The sequence below is a fragment of the Pelophylax lessonae genome (assembly GCF_965119305.1).
Source record: "Pelophylax lessonae genome assembly, chromosome: 6".
In the NCBI taxonomy this organism is placed as follows: domain Eukaryota; kingdom Metazoa; phylum Chordata; class Amphibia; order Anura; family Ranidae; genus Pelophylax; species Pelophylax lessonae.
The window spans coordinates 292,843,841-292,860,912 of NC_138773.1; the positions used below are offsets into that span (position 1 = coordinate 292,843,841).

Sequence of the window (17,072 nt, forward strand, 5' to 3'; positions counted from 1 at the left end):
AGAAACTAAAAAAAAGTGTTTTTTTTTTTGCAAAATTTTTGCTCTTTTTTGCTTATATCACGAAAAAAAAAAACCCAAGTTGGGATCAAATACCACCAAAAGAAAGCTCTATTTGTGTGAAAAAAAATGATAAAAATTTTGTTTGGTTACAGTGTAGCATGACTGAGCAATTGTCATTCAAAGTGTGAGAGTGCTGAAAGCTGAAAATTGGTCTGGGCAGGAAGGGGGTCTAACTGCTCTGTATGGAAGCGGTTAAACATCCTTAACCCCTTGGCGTTGGCTACCATTGGCACTTTAAGGTGTTTGCTATGTTTTCCACCTCATCCCTTTTAAACCATTCACATTAATTACACAGGTTCCGTGGCGAATTAAAGTGTTAATGAAACTCACTTGATGCCTTATCTGCAATACATTTGCCTCAGAACCTGTGTAATTCATGTGTGTTGTGGTTTAAGGGGATGAGGTGGCCAGCTTAGGATTTTCTCTTCTGGGAGGGGGGCTTACGGCCATGTGACTGCCCATGTGACCACCATAATTGGACACATGATCGACAAAATCACAAATTACAAGTAGTGAGAAGGAACTTGCAGTGAGCTGTCAATCAGTGCGCAAGACCAAAGGTGCACACTCAGCACTGCTAGCAATATTGCATGCAAATGCTCTGTGACCAGGGCCAGCTAATGACATGATGCATATTTGTGTGCGCACAGCACCAACTACATCAAATCACTGCTCCTTTAAAAACAAGATTGAAACATTATATATACAGTGCCTTGCGAAAGTATTCGGCACCCTTGAACTTTGCGACCTTTTGCCACATTTCAAGCTTCAGACATAAAGATATAAAACTGTATTTTTTTGTGAAGAATCAACAACAAGTGGGACACAATCATGAAGTGGAACAAAATTTATTGGATATTTCAAACTTTGTTAACAAATGAAAAACTGAAAAATTGGGCGTGCAAAATTATTCAGCCCCTTTACTTTCAGTGCAGCAAACTCTCTCCAGAAGTTCAGTGAGGATCTCTGAATGATCCAATGTTGACCTAAATGACTAATGATGATAAATAGAATCCACCTGTGTGTAATCAAGTCTCAGTATAAATGCACCTGCACTGTGATAGTCTCAGAGGTCCATTTAAAGCGCAGAGAGCATCATGAAGAACAAGGAACACACCAGGCAGGTCCGAGGTACTGTTGTGGAGAAGTTTAAAGCCGGATTTGGATACAAAAATTTTTCCCAAGCTTTAAACATCCCAAGAAGCACTGTGCAAGCGATAATATTGAAATGGAAGGAGTATCAGACCACTGCAAATCTACGAAGACCTGGCCGCCCCTCTAAACTTTCAGCCCATATAAGGAGAAGACTGATCAGAGATGCAGCCAAGAGGCCCATGATCACTCTGGATGAACTGCAGAGATCTACAGCTGAGGTGGGAGACTCTGTCCATAGGACAACAATCAGTCGTATACTGCACAAATCTGGCCTTTATGGAAGAGTGGCAAGAAGAAACCCAATTCTTAAAGATATTCATAAAAAGTGTCGTTTAAAGTTTGCCACAAGCCACCTGGGAGACACACCAAACATGTGGAAGAAGGTGCTCTGGTCAGATGAAACCAAAATCGAACTTTTTGGCAACAATGCAAAACGTTATGTTTGGCGTAAAAGCAACACAGCTCATCACCCTGAACACACCATCCCCACTGTCAAACATGGTGGTGGCAGCATCATGGTTTGGGCCTGCTTTTCTTCAGCAGGGACAGGGAAGATGGTTAAAATTGATGGGAAGATGGATGGAGCCAAATACAGAAAACCTGATGGAGTCTGCAAAAGACCTGAGACTGGGACGGAGATTTGTCTTCCAACAAGACAATGATCCAAAACATAAAGCAAAATCTACAATGGAATGGTTCACAAATAAACATATCCAGGTGTTAGAATGGCCAAGTCAAAGTCCAGACCTGAATCCAATCGAGAATCTGTGGAAAGAACTGAAAACTGGTGTTCACAAACGCTCTCCATCCAACCTCACTGAGCTCGAGCTGTTTTGCAAGGAGGAATGGGCAAAAATTTCAGTCTCTCGATGTGCAAAACTGATAGAGACATACCCCAAGTGACTTACAGCTGTAATCGCAGCAAAAGGTGGCGCTACAAAGTATTAACTTAAGGGGGCTGAATAATTTTTCACGCCCAATTTTTCAGTTTTTTATTTGTTAAAAAAGTTTGAAATATCCAATAAATTTCGTTCCACTTCATGATTGTGTCCCACTTGTTGTTGATTCTTCACAAAAAATTACAGTTTTATATCTTTATGTTTGAAGCCTGAAATGTGGCAAAAGGTCGAAAAATTTAAGGGGGGGCCGAATACTTTCGCAATGCACTGTATATCTGTGCAGTGTAAACAGAAAAAAGACACATTTCCTAGGCTCTGGCCATGATCAGTGATTAAAAAACAAAAAAAAAAAAACAAAAAAAAAAATGATTTACCCTCATGCACACTGGACATTATCAAAACGTTTGAAGAAAGCTGTAGTTGTAGAAGGCCTTTTTTAGCTTTTTTGCAGTAGCATTTTTCTGCATTTTTTTGCTTTTATCAGAGTAAGGGCTCTTTCACACGGGCGATCCAATCAGATCTGCCTGTCAGTTTTTTAGGCGGATCTGATCGGATCCTCCATGCAGCTCTATGGGGCAGCGGGTGTCAGCGGAGACACCTCCGCTGACACCCGCTGCCATCCGCATCCGATCCTGTGCTTGAAATCTGGACAGATGGAAACCCTATTTTTCCATCCGTTCAGTAATCGGATCGGATCGGATCTGATGAGAGCGGACAAGCGGTCCGCTCTCATCCGATCCCCCATGGAGGGCAGAGGGGGCTGAGACACCTCCCTCTCCGCTCTGCAAGCGGAGACGGAGCTGTCATCCACCGGCTCAGCGGGGATCGCGGATCGATCCCCGCTGAGCAACACGGGCCGTGTGAAAGAGCCCTTAGAGCGTTTTTCCAGCTGCAAAACGCCTCCTAAAACCCACTAGTTCTGGGATTTTTGTACAGCTGCAGGAGGAAAATGGAGGAGATTGGTTCCTCTGTATGCTGCCCCTACCACTCCTCCTATCCAGTTCACTTGTGTTCTGCTGTCTCTGGGCCCCTGTGTGCTCCCCTGGTCCCCTCCCCACTATGCTGCCCCCCCCCCCCCACTGTGCTCCCTTTCCTGCCGGCTGCTGCAGGGAATGTGTCACAATAGAGAACCAGGAAGGGGTCGGTAAATATGTAATTTACCGGCTCCATCTTTTTCTGAATGGACAGAGTCATTGTCAGTGACATTGTAAAAAAATAAAATAAAATGATAAAAAATAATACAATTAAAGTACCAAGAGATAAAAACTACTGACACCAGTGGGTGAACTTCCAGGATCGCAAAGGTCACACTTGCAACCGGGCCCTGGTATTCCACCACTGTGGGGAGGCCCCAAGATGGCAGGAAGGGGGCCTACTGCAGAACTTGTGAAAGGGTCCCACTGCAGAACCATAATAAAGGGCCCTGCAACGAGAGTAAAGGGCCCCTAGATCAGTGGGAAAAGCCCCAGGCTTGACGAGAAGGGCCCAAGTCAGTGGTCCGGGAAGGCCTTCATGGTTTCCTGCACCGGGGCCCTGAAGGTTCTAGTTACGCCTCTGACTAGCATACAACATTCAAATAGGAGTGCAGGATCACACATATCTGCCCACAAACACACAGTTGTAGATTGGGTGCAAAAGCACAGTTGCTTTCTCTAGAATGTAATTTCTTGGTTTTCCATTATATAAAACCTGTCAGAAATATAATACCTTGTGAAAATGAAACTAGAGCAACAAAGAAACTTCTATCTAGGTAGTGGCAGGGTTTGGTGATTCGAACCATTGACCCCGGTGCTGCAAGGTGGAAGGGCTAACCATTAAGCCACTGTGCTGCCACACGCAAGGAGCCTCCATTTCTGTGGTGTTAAACATCCCTAAGTCTCTGGGGTGCCTAAAGTTAATCAATGCAGATGTACTCTGGAAGTCCTGAGTGGCATTGAGCAACCTTTTTCTTTGATATGCCATCTGGGTCCAAGGCTGGTATGTCTGATTATTGTCAGCATACTCCTATTTATGCGGCTTTTTTTATTGTTAAGAGGCTGCAATTGGTGCTGGTGTGGAATTCACAAGGCTGCTTCTTGTCCTTGCCCGTGGAACACATATGGCAATGTGCAATGGTGATGGAACCCTCCTACAAGCAAAAATTAAATTTCTTGCGCCATTTACCTATAGGTGGTGAAATTCCATCGTCAGGAGTTTTGTTTCTTGATTTACTCTGTGATGTTTTTTGAATATTGGTGAGCGTAGAATAGTGATGTTACCCTCTGAACGTTGGTATTGGCATTTTAAATTTGATTAATGATGTTGGTACACATATTGCATTTTTGTGTTGAAAAAGCTTATCATTTGTAAATTTGCATGAGCAATGGTATTGTATGTGGTTTGTGAAGACAGCTGTGGGAGTTTGGGTTAAGATTTGTGTGAGATGGAGAGCAAGGAGTGCATTATCTAGCATTTGTTACATGGTTACATGGTAGTGGAGGTTGAATAAAGACAATAGTCCATCCTGTGTAGGTGTGTGTGGACGTATTCATTTCCCATACCCCTGAATGTTTTGATCTTGGAGATGTATGTCCAAGAGTCTTTTAAAAGTAGCCATACTCCCCGCAGATACTACCATTTGTGAAAGCGAGTTCCACAATCTATTTGCCCTTACTGTAAAAAACCCTTTGCGTACCCTGAGGTTAAATCGCTTCTCCTCTAATCGCATTGAATGGCCTCGTGTTCTCTTGCACTCCTTGCGACTGAATAGTTTTTTTGTATGCTGAGATCACTGTTGAGGTATTTGTAAATCGCTATCATGTCCCCTCTCAGGCGTCTCTTCTCTAGGGACAATAAATTAAGCGCTTATAAACGCTCCTCATAATTTAGGTCCTCCTATCCCCTAATTAGCTTAGTTGTCCTTCTTTGGACTCTTTCCAGTTCCAGCACATCCTTTCTGAGGATTGGTGTGACCAGAACTGGACCGAATACTAAAGGTGTGGCCGGACCAGAGTTTTATAAAGTGGTAGGATTATAGATTTATCTCTGGAATATATCCCCTTCCTTATGCATGCCAATATTCTGCCGGCTTTGGCAGCTGCAGCTTGACATTGCATGCTATTGCTTAGTCTATCTTCTACTAAGACTCCCAGATCTTTCTCCATTCTTGATTCCCCCAGAGGTTCCCCCCCCCCAGCGCGTATTTTGCATTTATGTTTTTAGTCCCCAAGTGCAATACCTTTACGCTTCTCCACATTAAACCTCATTTGCCACGTAGTTGCCCACTCTGTCATTTTGTTCAGGTCATTCTGTAAGATTTCTGCCTCACGATGTGAAGTTATTGCCCTGCTTAATTTTGTGTCATCTGTAAAAACTGAGATTGAGCTAACAATCCCGTCCTCGATGCTATTTATGAATAGATTGAGCAAAATTGGTCCCAGGACTGAGCCTTGGGGACCCCACTTCTGAGTACGCGTTATTTATTACCACCTTTTGGACATGCCCCTTTAACCAGTTTTCTATCCAAGAGCAAACCTTGTGGTCTAAACCTGCAGACCTTTTTTTGTAAATTAATCGTTTGTGGGGGACTGTAATAAATGCCTTAGCAAATTCTAGATACACCACATCCACATGTCTCCCCCCTATCTTGCTCACAGCTCACCTCCTCCTAGAATGCAACAGATTGGTCTGACAAGAATGTTCTTTTGAAAACCCATGCTGATTACTGCTGATGATACTGTTGACTTTAGCAAATTCTTGGATATAGTCCCCTATCATCCCTTCCAGTAATTTACATACTATTGACGTCAGGCTGACCACCCTATAATTGCCCGGGATATGCCTCTGCCCTTTTTTGAATATTGGTATCACGTTAGCTTTCCTCCAGACAGCTGGTACAGTTCCTGTCAAAATGCTATCTGCAAGGATCAGGAACAACGGTCTAGATGTAACCTGAGTTCTTTGAGTACTCTCGGATGCACGCCATCCGGTCCTGGTGATTTATTTGTGTTAATGTTATCAAGCCTTTTCATGATTTCACCCTCTGTTATCCAGAGTCCTGTGAGGTACTACTAACCATACAGCCATGGTCAGTATACCCCTCCTTTTCCTGTGTAAAGACTGAGCAGAAGAAAGCATAGTTGCCTTCTCTATGTCCTCTGTAACCAGCCTCCCATCATCGTTAATTATGTATGAAACATGCTCTGACCTCGTTTTTTTACTGTTGATATATTTAAAGAATTTCTTAGGGTTCCTTTTACTTTTCTCTGCTATATGTCTCTCAAAGTTGATTTTAGCCTTCTTGGTTTCTTATTTACATTTCTTATTCGATTCCTTGTATTGGTGAGAAGCTGATAAAGTCCCCTCCGATTTATATCTCTTAAAGGCCATTTTTTTTTCCCCTAATACGTTTTTTTACATTACGGTTTAGCCACCCTGGTTTGGCCTTGGCTCTTCTAAATATTTCTCCATTAGGAATGCACTGTGAGGTGCTTTTGTTTAATATGTTCCTAAAGCATTCCCATTTTGGCCTTGGCTCTTCTAAATTTTTCTCCATTAGGAATGCACTGTTAGGTGCTTTTGTTTAATATGTTCCTAAAGCATTCCCATTTTTCCTCCGTGGTCAGTATTCCTAGGGTTTGGTCCCAGTTTATTTTCTCTATTATTGAGCACAGTTTGGGAAAGTTTGCCCTTCTGAAGTTTAGGGTTCTTATATTCCCCTCATGCCTTGCTATCTTGTGATTTATGGTAAATGTGATCATCCTGTGATCGCTCGAACCCAAGTTGTCCCGGACTCCTACATCTGTGATTAGATCTGGGTCATTAGTAAATAATAGATCTAGCACTGCATTTCTTTCTAGTAGGAGAATCTACCAACTGAGACATGTAGTTGTCCATTAAGATATTCATGAAGAGATGGGCCTTTAGTGAGTGTGCAGTCCCCTCTTCCCAGTCAATGTCGGGATAATTGAAGTCCTCCAATATGATGACTGGCCCCAGCTCTGCCATGTTACACAACAGTGAAATTCCAGCTCAACCTCCTTCTTTTGGTTGGGCAGCCTATAACATACCGCCACTAATACTTTCCCCTTTAATTCTTCCCTATGGAGTTTTACCCATACGGATTCTAACTCCGTACTCATCCCTTCCATGATGTCATTCCTCTCTACCACCCTTATATTATTTTTGACAAAGAGACATACCCCTCCTCCTCTTTTTCCTTACCTGTCCTTCTGATACACAGAGTACCCTTGGATATTGGCCAGCCAGTCGTGTGAGGGGTCGAACCAAGTTTCTCATGTATTAACAGTTCTAACTCATCCATTTTATTAGCTAGGCTCCTGGCATTTGCATATACACCTCTTAGTTTTGTAGAAGAGGATAGAGAATTGTACTTAAGTTTATTCCTGTTTGGTCTAAGGTTTGTCTGCACAGACCACTCAGTGGTTGTAAATTTAATTTCAGATGTCAAACAGCAAAGTGTCTGAGCATGCTCATGCTCAGTGTAACAAGAAATTTATCCCAAATGACAAAAGTCCCTGGGCATACAAAATGGACATGGCAGTACCTCTCTCTCTTTCTCTCTCTCGATATAGATATAGATCTATATTTATATCTATATCTATATCTATATAGAGAGAGAGAGCAAGAGAGGAGAATATCTGTTGCTAAAACACATGAAAACATTGCAGCTTACTAACATTGTTGAACATAAAAAGGAAACAGAAGCAAAATAAAAAAGCCAGCAAACACAATTGTCTTTAATAATTAAACAATTCATACCACAAATAAAATTTATACTTTTGTGTCAATAACAGAGTTGCAGAATTTGAATGAATGCATGACACTTGCTTTTCTTCTACACTTACACCTATTTTTTTCGGCCGAGCACACATAATCGCATAGGCAAATTTCCTAATTCACTATAACAGTAGTTTACAATTTCCCAGGCATAGGTTGAGAACTATTTTTTAGGTGTGAGCATGTGCACATGTGCGGCCCCACAGTCGTAGGCTGCAAGATATTTTTTTTTTACGTTTCCCCCTTTTCTAGATATTTATTTTTCCACATCATTTTTTTAAAAAGTTTCAAAACAGAACATGTCCAATCATTATACCAAATCTTTCAGAACCATTTCAGCCATGCTATCATGCTCCAAACATTATTTCCAGGAAAATAGTGGTACATTTTTCATGACTACTTTTTTACTCCCTCGCTCTGTACATTCCCTTTGGTAAATTCGCATTCGCAGTTACGTTTTCCCGATCGTTATAGTGAATTCGGCTATGCATTGTATTTACGGCAAGTTTGCCGTAAGTTCAAAAGAACGCTGATACACCGGCGTAGCGTTATAGTAAATTAGGCCCACAGTCTCAGACAAACAAAAATAAAATGCGATATCTGTTTGGAGTCACTTTATTTCAGGCCATTCAGGAAGATCTTTTATATAAAACTATTCTTTTTATAAACACAGAATGTTTCAGTTTGAACTTTAAAGTTTCTTGCCTTTTTTAACGTACATCACAATAGATAAAATAATGCCCAAGACAGAAGTGAGTAACAGAGCAAACTCCACGTACAAAGCAGTAGAGGCATCCTTCATAGAGATGTCCAATCCCAGGAAACTGACAGATTCTGTTCTCTTGGTGGGTTCTGGGCTGCCGCTTGTCTGAGTATTCCTGGAGGAGCTGCTGGTGGTTGTATCTGCAGAGCAAAACAAGGTCTTTAGTAAGAAGCTTAGCTTTTCTTTTAAAATTAATTTGAAAATTATTTTTACATAGCTAATAAAAAGTCTCTGTCCTTATGTCGAGTGACCTACAGTCATACTTTACAGCTCCCCCATCCCCACTGCTGACTATTTAAAAAATGCAATTCAGGTGCTGATATACCTACAAGTGTCACCATTTCCCTCCATTCTATGGTGACTTGATCCTTGCAGCTGCTTCCTGTTTTCATCCATGGCAAGGGGCTGGATTTGAGACAGAGTCACCAATTTGCTGCTCAGGCAGAGGCAGCCAATCAATCAGCAGCCACACTTTCCACACTGGCCAGCATGCTTACATGTTATCAGAACAGATAAAACCCTAGTATTAAAAAGTGGTAGACATAGTCTGAAAAGCCCCCAAAAAAAAAAAAAACTCCCCTTTTTCCATTCAATTATGAGGAGGGTTTAATGAGGAATGCACTCTTCCCACCTGCCTAAGAATAAGCAGTGTTCATGTCTATGTGACAGCAGGAAGGGGTCCCAGTATCTAGCTGACTCACATGGTGGGTAAATGGGCCTAGATCTAAGAGGTACCTCATGTGGATGCAGTGTGCACACCAGCACTTTCAGGCTTACATGAGGGATGGCTTCTGTTTAAGGCAGAGGAACAGAGTTCCCACAACATCATATTACTGTAGCAAGGTCATTAATTATAAGTAGTGGGGTTGATTGATTCACTAAGTTGCAATTAAAAATAGAGGCAGTATGAAGGTGGGGAGGTTGGTGCTTTTCATTTTGACTGGAGTACACTGAGCACCCGACTGTCCCTTATTCAGTCACTCTCTCCTCAGTTGTCCCTCTGTTTGTATAAACCTCTAGGAAAATATGTCCCATTTATCTATCAAAAACCTAGTTCTCTACTCTATACCAGGAGTATCGGATTAAAATTCCCCGAGGTCCGGTGAGTAAAATTTTCTTCTAGCAGAGGTCCGAATAGCATGTCGGTACCCATGGCGTCTTTTTGCATGTGCCAAACAGCATGTTGCTGCAGCACCATGCGGCTTGGTTCTGCGCAATTATGGAAAAGAAAGGTCAAGGAATTCTTTCTCTATGTTTCTCACGGGTAGTTCAGCCCATTAACTACCTCAATACTGGGCACTTAAACCCCCTTCCTTCCCAGACCAATTTTCAGCTTTTAGCGCTGTTGCAAGTTGAATGACAATTGCGCAGTCATGCAACACTGTACCTAAACCAAATTTGTGTCATTTCTTCCCCACAAATAGAGCTTTCTTTTGGCGGTATTTGATCACCGCCAGGTTTTTTCTTTTTTGGTACACAAATAAAAAAAGACCGAAAAGTTTGAAAAAAAAAAAAGTTTTTTTGTTTAGGTTATAAAATGTTGTGAATAGATACGTTTTTTCCTGCACTGATGAGCACTGATGACGCCGCACTGACAGGCACTGATGAGGAGACACTGATTGGGTGGCACTGATGGGGTGGCACTGATGGGGTGGCACTGATATGCAGCACTGATGGGGTGGCACTGATAGGTAGCACTGATATGCAGCACTGATGGGCACTGATATGTGGCACTGATAGATAGCACTGATATGTAGCATTGGTGGGCACTGATAGGCAGCACTGATGGGCACTGATCGGCAGCACTGATGGGCACTGATAGGTGGCACTGATTGGCACTGGTGGGCGGCACTGATTGGCACTGATGGGGGGCACTGATGGGGGCACTGATAGGCAGCACTGGTGGGCAATAATGGGCACTGATGGGCGGCACTGATGGATGGCAATAACGGGCACTGGTGGGCAGCACTGATATATGGCATTGGTGGGCAGCACTGATAAGAGGGCACCACTGGCAGGCTGTTTGCCATCCCTGGTGGCCATGGTGGGCATCCCTGGTGGTCATGGGTGGGCATCCCTGGTGGCTCTAGTGGCACCCCACCCCCCCCCCAGGGCTGCACTGGTAATCAATGTTCTGATTGCCAGCACAGACCCCCCCTGTGATCAGTGAGTACTTAGAAATACTCACTGATCCCCCCCAGCTCCAGTATCGATCCTCTTCTTCTCCTCACTGACAGGATCTGTCAGGAGGAGAAGAGATCGAAGCCGTTACAACGGCTGTATTTACATTGCATGACGGCTGTGATTGGACACAGCCGTCATGTGATCAGGAGGGCCAATCACAGGGCCCTCCTGACGCATCTTGTTGCGCTGTGTCCGAGGGACACAGGCACATCGAGATCGCGCCGCTGCGCGTGCCCGCGGCGGCGCGATCTCGCTCCTTCTGAAGGACATTCCGAAACGTCCGATCAGAAGGACGAGACTCCCACCCGGCCGTATATGTACAATGGCCCGGGTGGGAGGTGGTTAAAATGGGCTGACCTACCCTGATGTGTGCGCCACATGCACAGATCTGAACCCATTCTTACATCAGCATCCTCAGTCCCCACTGCACATCACAGTCCCCTCCCCCTTCACATCAAGATCCCCTCTTGATGAGTGTCCTCAGGTCCCCCTTTACATCACCCCCACCTCCACTCCTTTCACAGTAACGTTCTCACACTTACTTGGCATCGACCCCCCCCAACAGTACTATCCTCTGCCCCTATTTACATCATCCCCCCACATTACTGTCCCTTGCCCCCCAATCCCCCTCCCCACCCCCACAATACTGCCCTCAGCCCCCTTCACATTACTGTGCTTCTTGCCCCCCACATTACATTTCTCAACCCCCCCCCACATTTTAATGTCCTAAGCTCCCTCCACCTTACAAATCATCAGTCCCTCAACATTACAGTCCTCAGCCCCCCACTTTTTTGTCCTCAGTTCCCCCAAAATCACAGTCCTCATGCCCCCCTCCACATCACAGTCCTCAGCTCCCCACTTTAATGTCCTTATCCCCCCCCCCCCCACTATGATATCCTCAGCTCACCACATCACAGCCTCAGCTCCCCCCAACATCACAGTCCTCAGCCTCCCCCCCCCACACCCAACATTGCAGTTATCAGCCCCCCCCTTTCATTTCCTAACCACCCATATTACTCAGTCCCTCAGTTTAATGTCCTCAGCCCCCCCCCCCACACACACATCAGTGCACACACACATGCACACACACACCACAGTACTCAGCCCCCCATCCCCCACTTTGATGTCCTTAGTGCACCACATCACAGTCCCCAGCTCTCCCACTTCAATGTACTCAGTGCATCCACATTACAGTCCTCAGGCTCCTCCAACCTAGATGTCATCATGACGCCCCCCCCCCCCCCCCCATGTCGCTGTTCTCAGCACACATTCCTCATTTTCAGCTTTTCACACTAGTGTCCTCACTCCCTGTGACTTCACCCCCTCCCTCACTGTCTTACCTTGCTAACACAAATCGAAGATTGGAGGGAGGCACAGGCACAGCCTGTCTGGATGGAGGGGGGTGTTGCAAGATCGTGATTGGTTACTAGAACCACCCTTCATTCCTAGCAGCCAATCACCTGCTTGTTAACCTCGGGCAGCTCTGCCCTCCATCCAAAACTGTCCTGCCTCCTGCTGTCTGCTCTATGAGGATTACAGAGCAACAGCTAGGGGAAGAAAAGGCTGCTAAATAGCAATACCGCCACGGTCCGAATAGAAATGTGACATGGCCCGCATTTGGCCTGTGGTCCGCCATTTAGTGATGCCCGCTCTATACCTATAACGGGCAGACTCAATGGACTACTTGGTCTTTTTCCGCCGTCATGTTTCTATGTATACTGCACTAAACTGTTCATCCAATCTCTAAATGGTTGCATTTGTTTTTTTGAAAAATGAGTATAAAAATCTTTGTGATTCACTGGTGATTTGCTGGGGTGAGTTCTTCACCTACATACTTTGTGCTAAAAGGTGTCCCTCTATCTGCTAAAAATCACAGCTCCCCTGTTTTCTTGTGGTGATTAGGCAGAAGGAAAGGATGTACAAGCAACAGACAAGCCCTACCCACCTTCCTCAATGCCAAGGTAACAGAAAAAGCGAACTGGTTACTTTAATCACTATGACTTAGCATAACAACAATGTGGTTAGGTCACACAAAACTCCCCTCAACTCACCTTCAGGCCAATTCTCTGGTTGGAAACAAGGATGAGAGATATTCCGGGGATTGGGAAAACCATTACACCTAATAATGGATCTGTAGTATTTGGCAGAATCTTTGGGAGTGCGAGGCAGAGCCGGGTCTGAGAAGTTGACGTAGTACAAACCAAAGCGTTCGGAGTAGCCACTAGCCCACTCAAAGTTATCCATGAGACTCCAAGCTGCGTAACCACGCAGGTCCACCCCGTCCAGTTTGGCAGCTGTGAGAGAAAACAAAATGTCAGATTTGTTTTTCCTAATCTAGATTTACCCACTATGGCTTGGCCAACATTTTCCACTAGCTTTACTTTGTAACAACCAATAGGAAGCATTCGCTAATACCTACATTTAAAGCGAAACCACATCCAAACTGTGCTCGTCCATTTTCAGTGAGGTTTTGGCTAAGCTCAATCCCTTTTTTTTGGGTCTTCACTCCTTTCTAGGACCCCAATGGGGAGACTTTCCTTAATCCCAACAAGGCTATAAAATGTTGAAAGCTCATTTGAAAGCCAGCATACTGCTGTCAATAAATTTTGAGATTACTATTACGTTTTATGGGTGCGCTATGATAGGACACAGAAAACAAATATATTATATTGTGTGCCATCTAATCGATTCTCTATGCTAGCAACAAAATCTCTTTAAGACCTGTTCACACCAGAACGAGGTGCGGGAAACCTGAGTCCTGTGCGCATTCCCTTTACTGCATTTAAAATGACCTGCAGTTATGATCTGCAGAGGGTGTCAATATTATGATGTAATGGGGGGCTTTGGGGACCCTGATGTAAGGGAGAAGAACTTTGGGGACTCTGATCCAAGGGGAGACTCTGGGAACCCTGATGTAAAGGGGGACTTTTATGAGGGACTCTGATGGGGACTTCTGATGTGAAAGGGGAATTTAAATGTGAACGGGAGGCTTTTCCTGACTTCTGAATATATTGTTTTGTATGTTACTTACTCCTAACCCTTTCACTCTATATATTATTAGAAGCCTATTAGAGCCTCTGGCTCTAATCACGTGCTTCAAAAAAATAAAAACCCCATTGGAATCCATGCGTCCGGCACCCTGCATGTAGATTAGGGGGCTGGACACATGGATGGGCGCCCCCAATGCACCAGCCGCCACTGCGGAGATCACCATTTAGGTATTTGTAAATCACTATCATGTCCCCTCTCAGGCATCTCTCTTCTCCAGGAAGAATAAATCAAGCACTTGCAAACGCTCCTCCTAATTAGGGCCCTCCAATCCCCTAATAAGTTTAGTTGCCCTCCTCTAGACTCTCACCAGTACCAACAACTCCTTTCTGAGGATTGGCAACCAGAACTGGAGAGAGTACTCCAGATGTGGGCGGACCATGGTTTTATAAAGTGGTAGGATTATAGCTTTATCTCTGGAATAAATCCCCTTCCTTATGCATGCTAATATTCTGCCAGCTTTGGCAGCTGCAGCTTGTTGCATGCTATTGCTAAGTCTATCTTGCACTAAGACTCCCAGATCTTTCTACATTCTTGATTCCCCCAGAGGTTCCTCCTAAAACGTATTTTGCGTTTATGTTTTTAGTTCCCAAGTGCAGTACCTTACATTTCTCCACATCAAACCTCATTTGCCATGTAGTTGCACACTTTTGTTATTTTGTTCAAGTCATTCTGTAAGATTTCTATATCTTGATGAGAAGTTATTGCCCTGCCTATTTGTGTGTCATCCGCAAAAACTGAGATTGAGCTAATGATCCCGTCCTCTATGCTATTTATGAATACATTTTCTATCCAAGAACAAACCTTGTGGTCTATGCCTGCAGACCTAAGTTTGTAGATTAAGCGTTTGTGGGGAACTGTATCAAATGCCTTAGCAAAATCCAGATATACCACATCCACAGGGCTCACTCTATCTAGCTCACAGCTCACCTCCTCGTAAAATGTTAACAGACTGGTTTGATAAGAACGTAATTTTATAAACCCGTGCTGAATAGTACTGATGATACTGTTGACTTTAGCAAATTCTTGAAAATAGTCCCTTATCATCCCTTACAGTAATTTACTTACTATTAAGGTCAGGCTGACTAGCCTATAGTTTCCCAGGATATGCCTCCGCCCTTTTCTGAATATTGGTATCACGTAGGCTTTCCTCCAGTCACCTGGTACAGCTCCTGTCAAAATACTATCTGCAAAGATCAGGAACGACGGTCTTGATATAACCTTACTGAGTTCTTTGAGTACTCTCGGATACACGCCATCCGGGCCTGGTTATTTATTTGTGTTCATATTATCAAGCCTTCCCTTGATTTCACCCTCTGTTAGCCATAGCGAAAAGTTCTGTGATGTTTTGCTAACCATACAGTCATGGTCAGTATACCCCTCCTTGAGTAGAAGAAAGCATTTACACAGTTGCCTTCTCTGTGTCCTCTGTAACCAGCCTCCCATCATCGTTAATTATGTGTGCAACGTGCTCTGACCTCGCTTTTTTGCTATTAATATATTTAAAGAGTTTCTTAGGGTTCTTTTTACTTTCCTCTGCTATTTGTTTCTCAAAGTCAATTTTAGTCTTCTTTATTTCATTTTTTGCATTTCTTGTTCTATTTCTTGTATTGGTGGAAAGCCAATAATGTCCTCTCCGATTTTATAGTTATTAAAGGCCATTTTTTTTTCTCTAATAAGCTTTTTTACATTTTTTTTTTTATGTTTTAGCCACCCTGGTTTGACCTCGGCTCTTCTAAATTTGTTACCCCTTGGAATGCACTGTGAGAAACTTTTGTTTAATATGTTCCTAAATCATTCCCATTTTTCCTCCGTGTTCAGTATTCCTAGGGTTTGGTCCCAATTTATTTTCCCTATTATTGAGCACAGTTGAGGGAAGTTTGCCCTTATGAAGTTCAGCGTTCTTATGTTCCCCTCTTGCCTTGCTATCTTGTGATTTATGCTAAATGTGATCATCGGGTGATTGCTAGAACCCAAGTTGTTCCGGACTCCTACATCTGTGATTAGATCTGGGTCATTAGTAAATAATAGATCTGCATTCTTTCTAGTAGGAGAATCCACCAACTGAGACATGTAGTTGTCCTGTAAGAGATTCATGAAATGACGGGCCCTGTAGTGAGTGTGCAGTTCCCTCTTCCCAGTCAATGTCGATATAATTTAAGTCCCCCAATATGACTTGCCCCAGCTTTGCCACATTTCCCAAATGCGATAGAAATTCCAGCTCTACCTCCTCCCTTTGGTTGGATGGCCTATAGCATACCCCCACTAATACTTTCCCATTTCCTTCTTCCCTAATGAGTTCTACCCACACAGGTTCCACCTCCGCACACATTCCTTCCATAATGTCACTCCACTCTACCACCCTTACATTATTTTTGACATAGAGACTTACCCCTCCACCCCTTTTGCCTTCCTTGTCCTTCCGAGACACAGAGTACCCTTGAATATTGGCCAGCCAGTCGTGTGAGGGGTCAAGCCAAGTTTCTGTTATTCCCACAAGGTCTATGTCCTCCTCATGTACTAACAGTTCCAATTCATCCATTTTGTTAGCTAGGCTCCTAGCATTTGTGTATACCCCTCTTAGTGTTGTTGTAGGAGTGGGTAGTGCTTTATCCTTAAGTTTATTCCTATTTGGTTTGTGGTTTGTCCGCACATTCCCCCCAGTGGTTGTCGTTATGGTTGCATTGTCGCTGCTGACCCCCATAATATCTTTTGTCCTTTGCTCCCTACTAACTGACTCTACCTCTGAGCCCCCCCCCCGGTACCTAGTTTAAAAGACCCTCCAACTTTGTGGCCATCTCTCTCCTCAATAGAGATGTATCATCCACATACAGGTGCAGCCCGTCCTTACTAAAGAACTGGTAGCCGACTGAAAAGTCAGCCCAGTTCTCGGGGAACCCGAACCCCTCCTGCTTGACCAATCTGGTCATTCCCTAAGGTTGAGCGGCCAATTCCCCTAATGTTCACATAAATAGAATTATTTGGGCACGATTTATAGCAGATGGATGGAGTACGATTTATAGCAGATGGATGGAGTACCTCCACACACTACTGGATTATCACAAAAATTCTCCCTATTTGGACAATTTTTGAGTTTTTTTTTTTTTGGGTGTTTTTTGCTGACAATCTACACTGGGTATGGACATTTGATAATTTTGATTACTGCATAAGAAAGGTGGATTACT

The 17,072-nt window shown here is 43.8% G+C and overlaps 1 protein-coding gene across 1 annotated transcript in view; it reads right to left on the reverse strand.

The window, feature by feature from the left end:
- Positions 1-8,583: 8,583 nt before the first annotated feature.
- The window catches only part of LOC309558741 (uncharacterized protein), a gene marked incomplete at both ends in the record, with an annotated part of 190,696 nt that continues 182,207 nt past the window's right edge, over positions 8,584-17,072 (reverse strand). Inside the window, 2 exons of the mRNA XM_082261788.1 lie at positions 8,584-8,795; positions 12,891-13,133. Of these exons, the coding sequence (XP_082117914.1) occupies positions 8,584-8,795; positions 12,891-13,133 (455 nt within the window). The remainder of the gene's footprint in view (positions 8,796-12,890; positions 13,134-17,072) is intronic.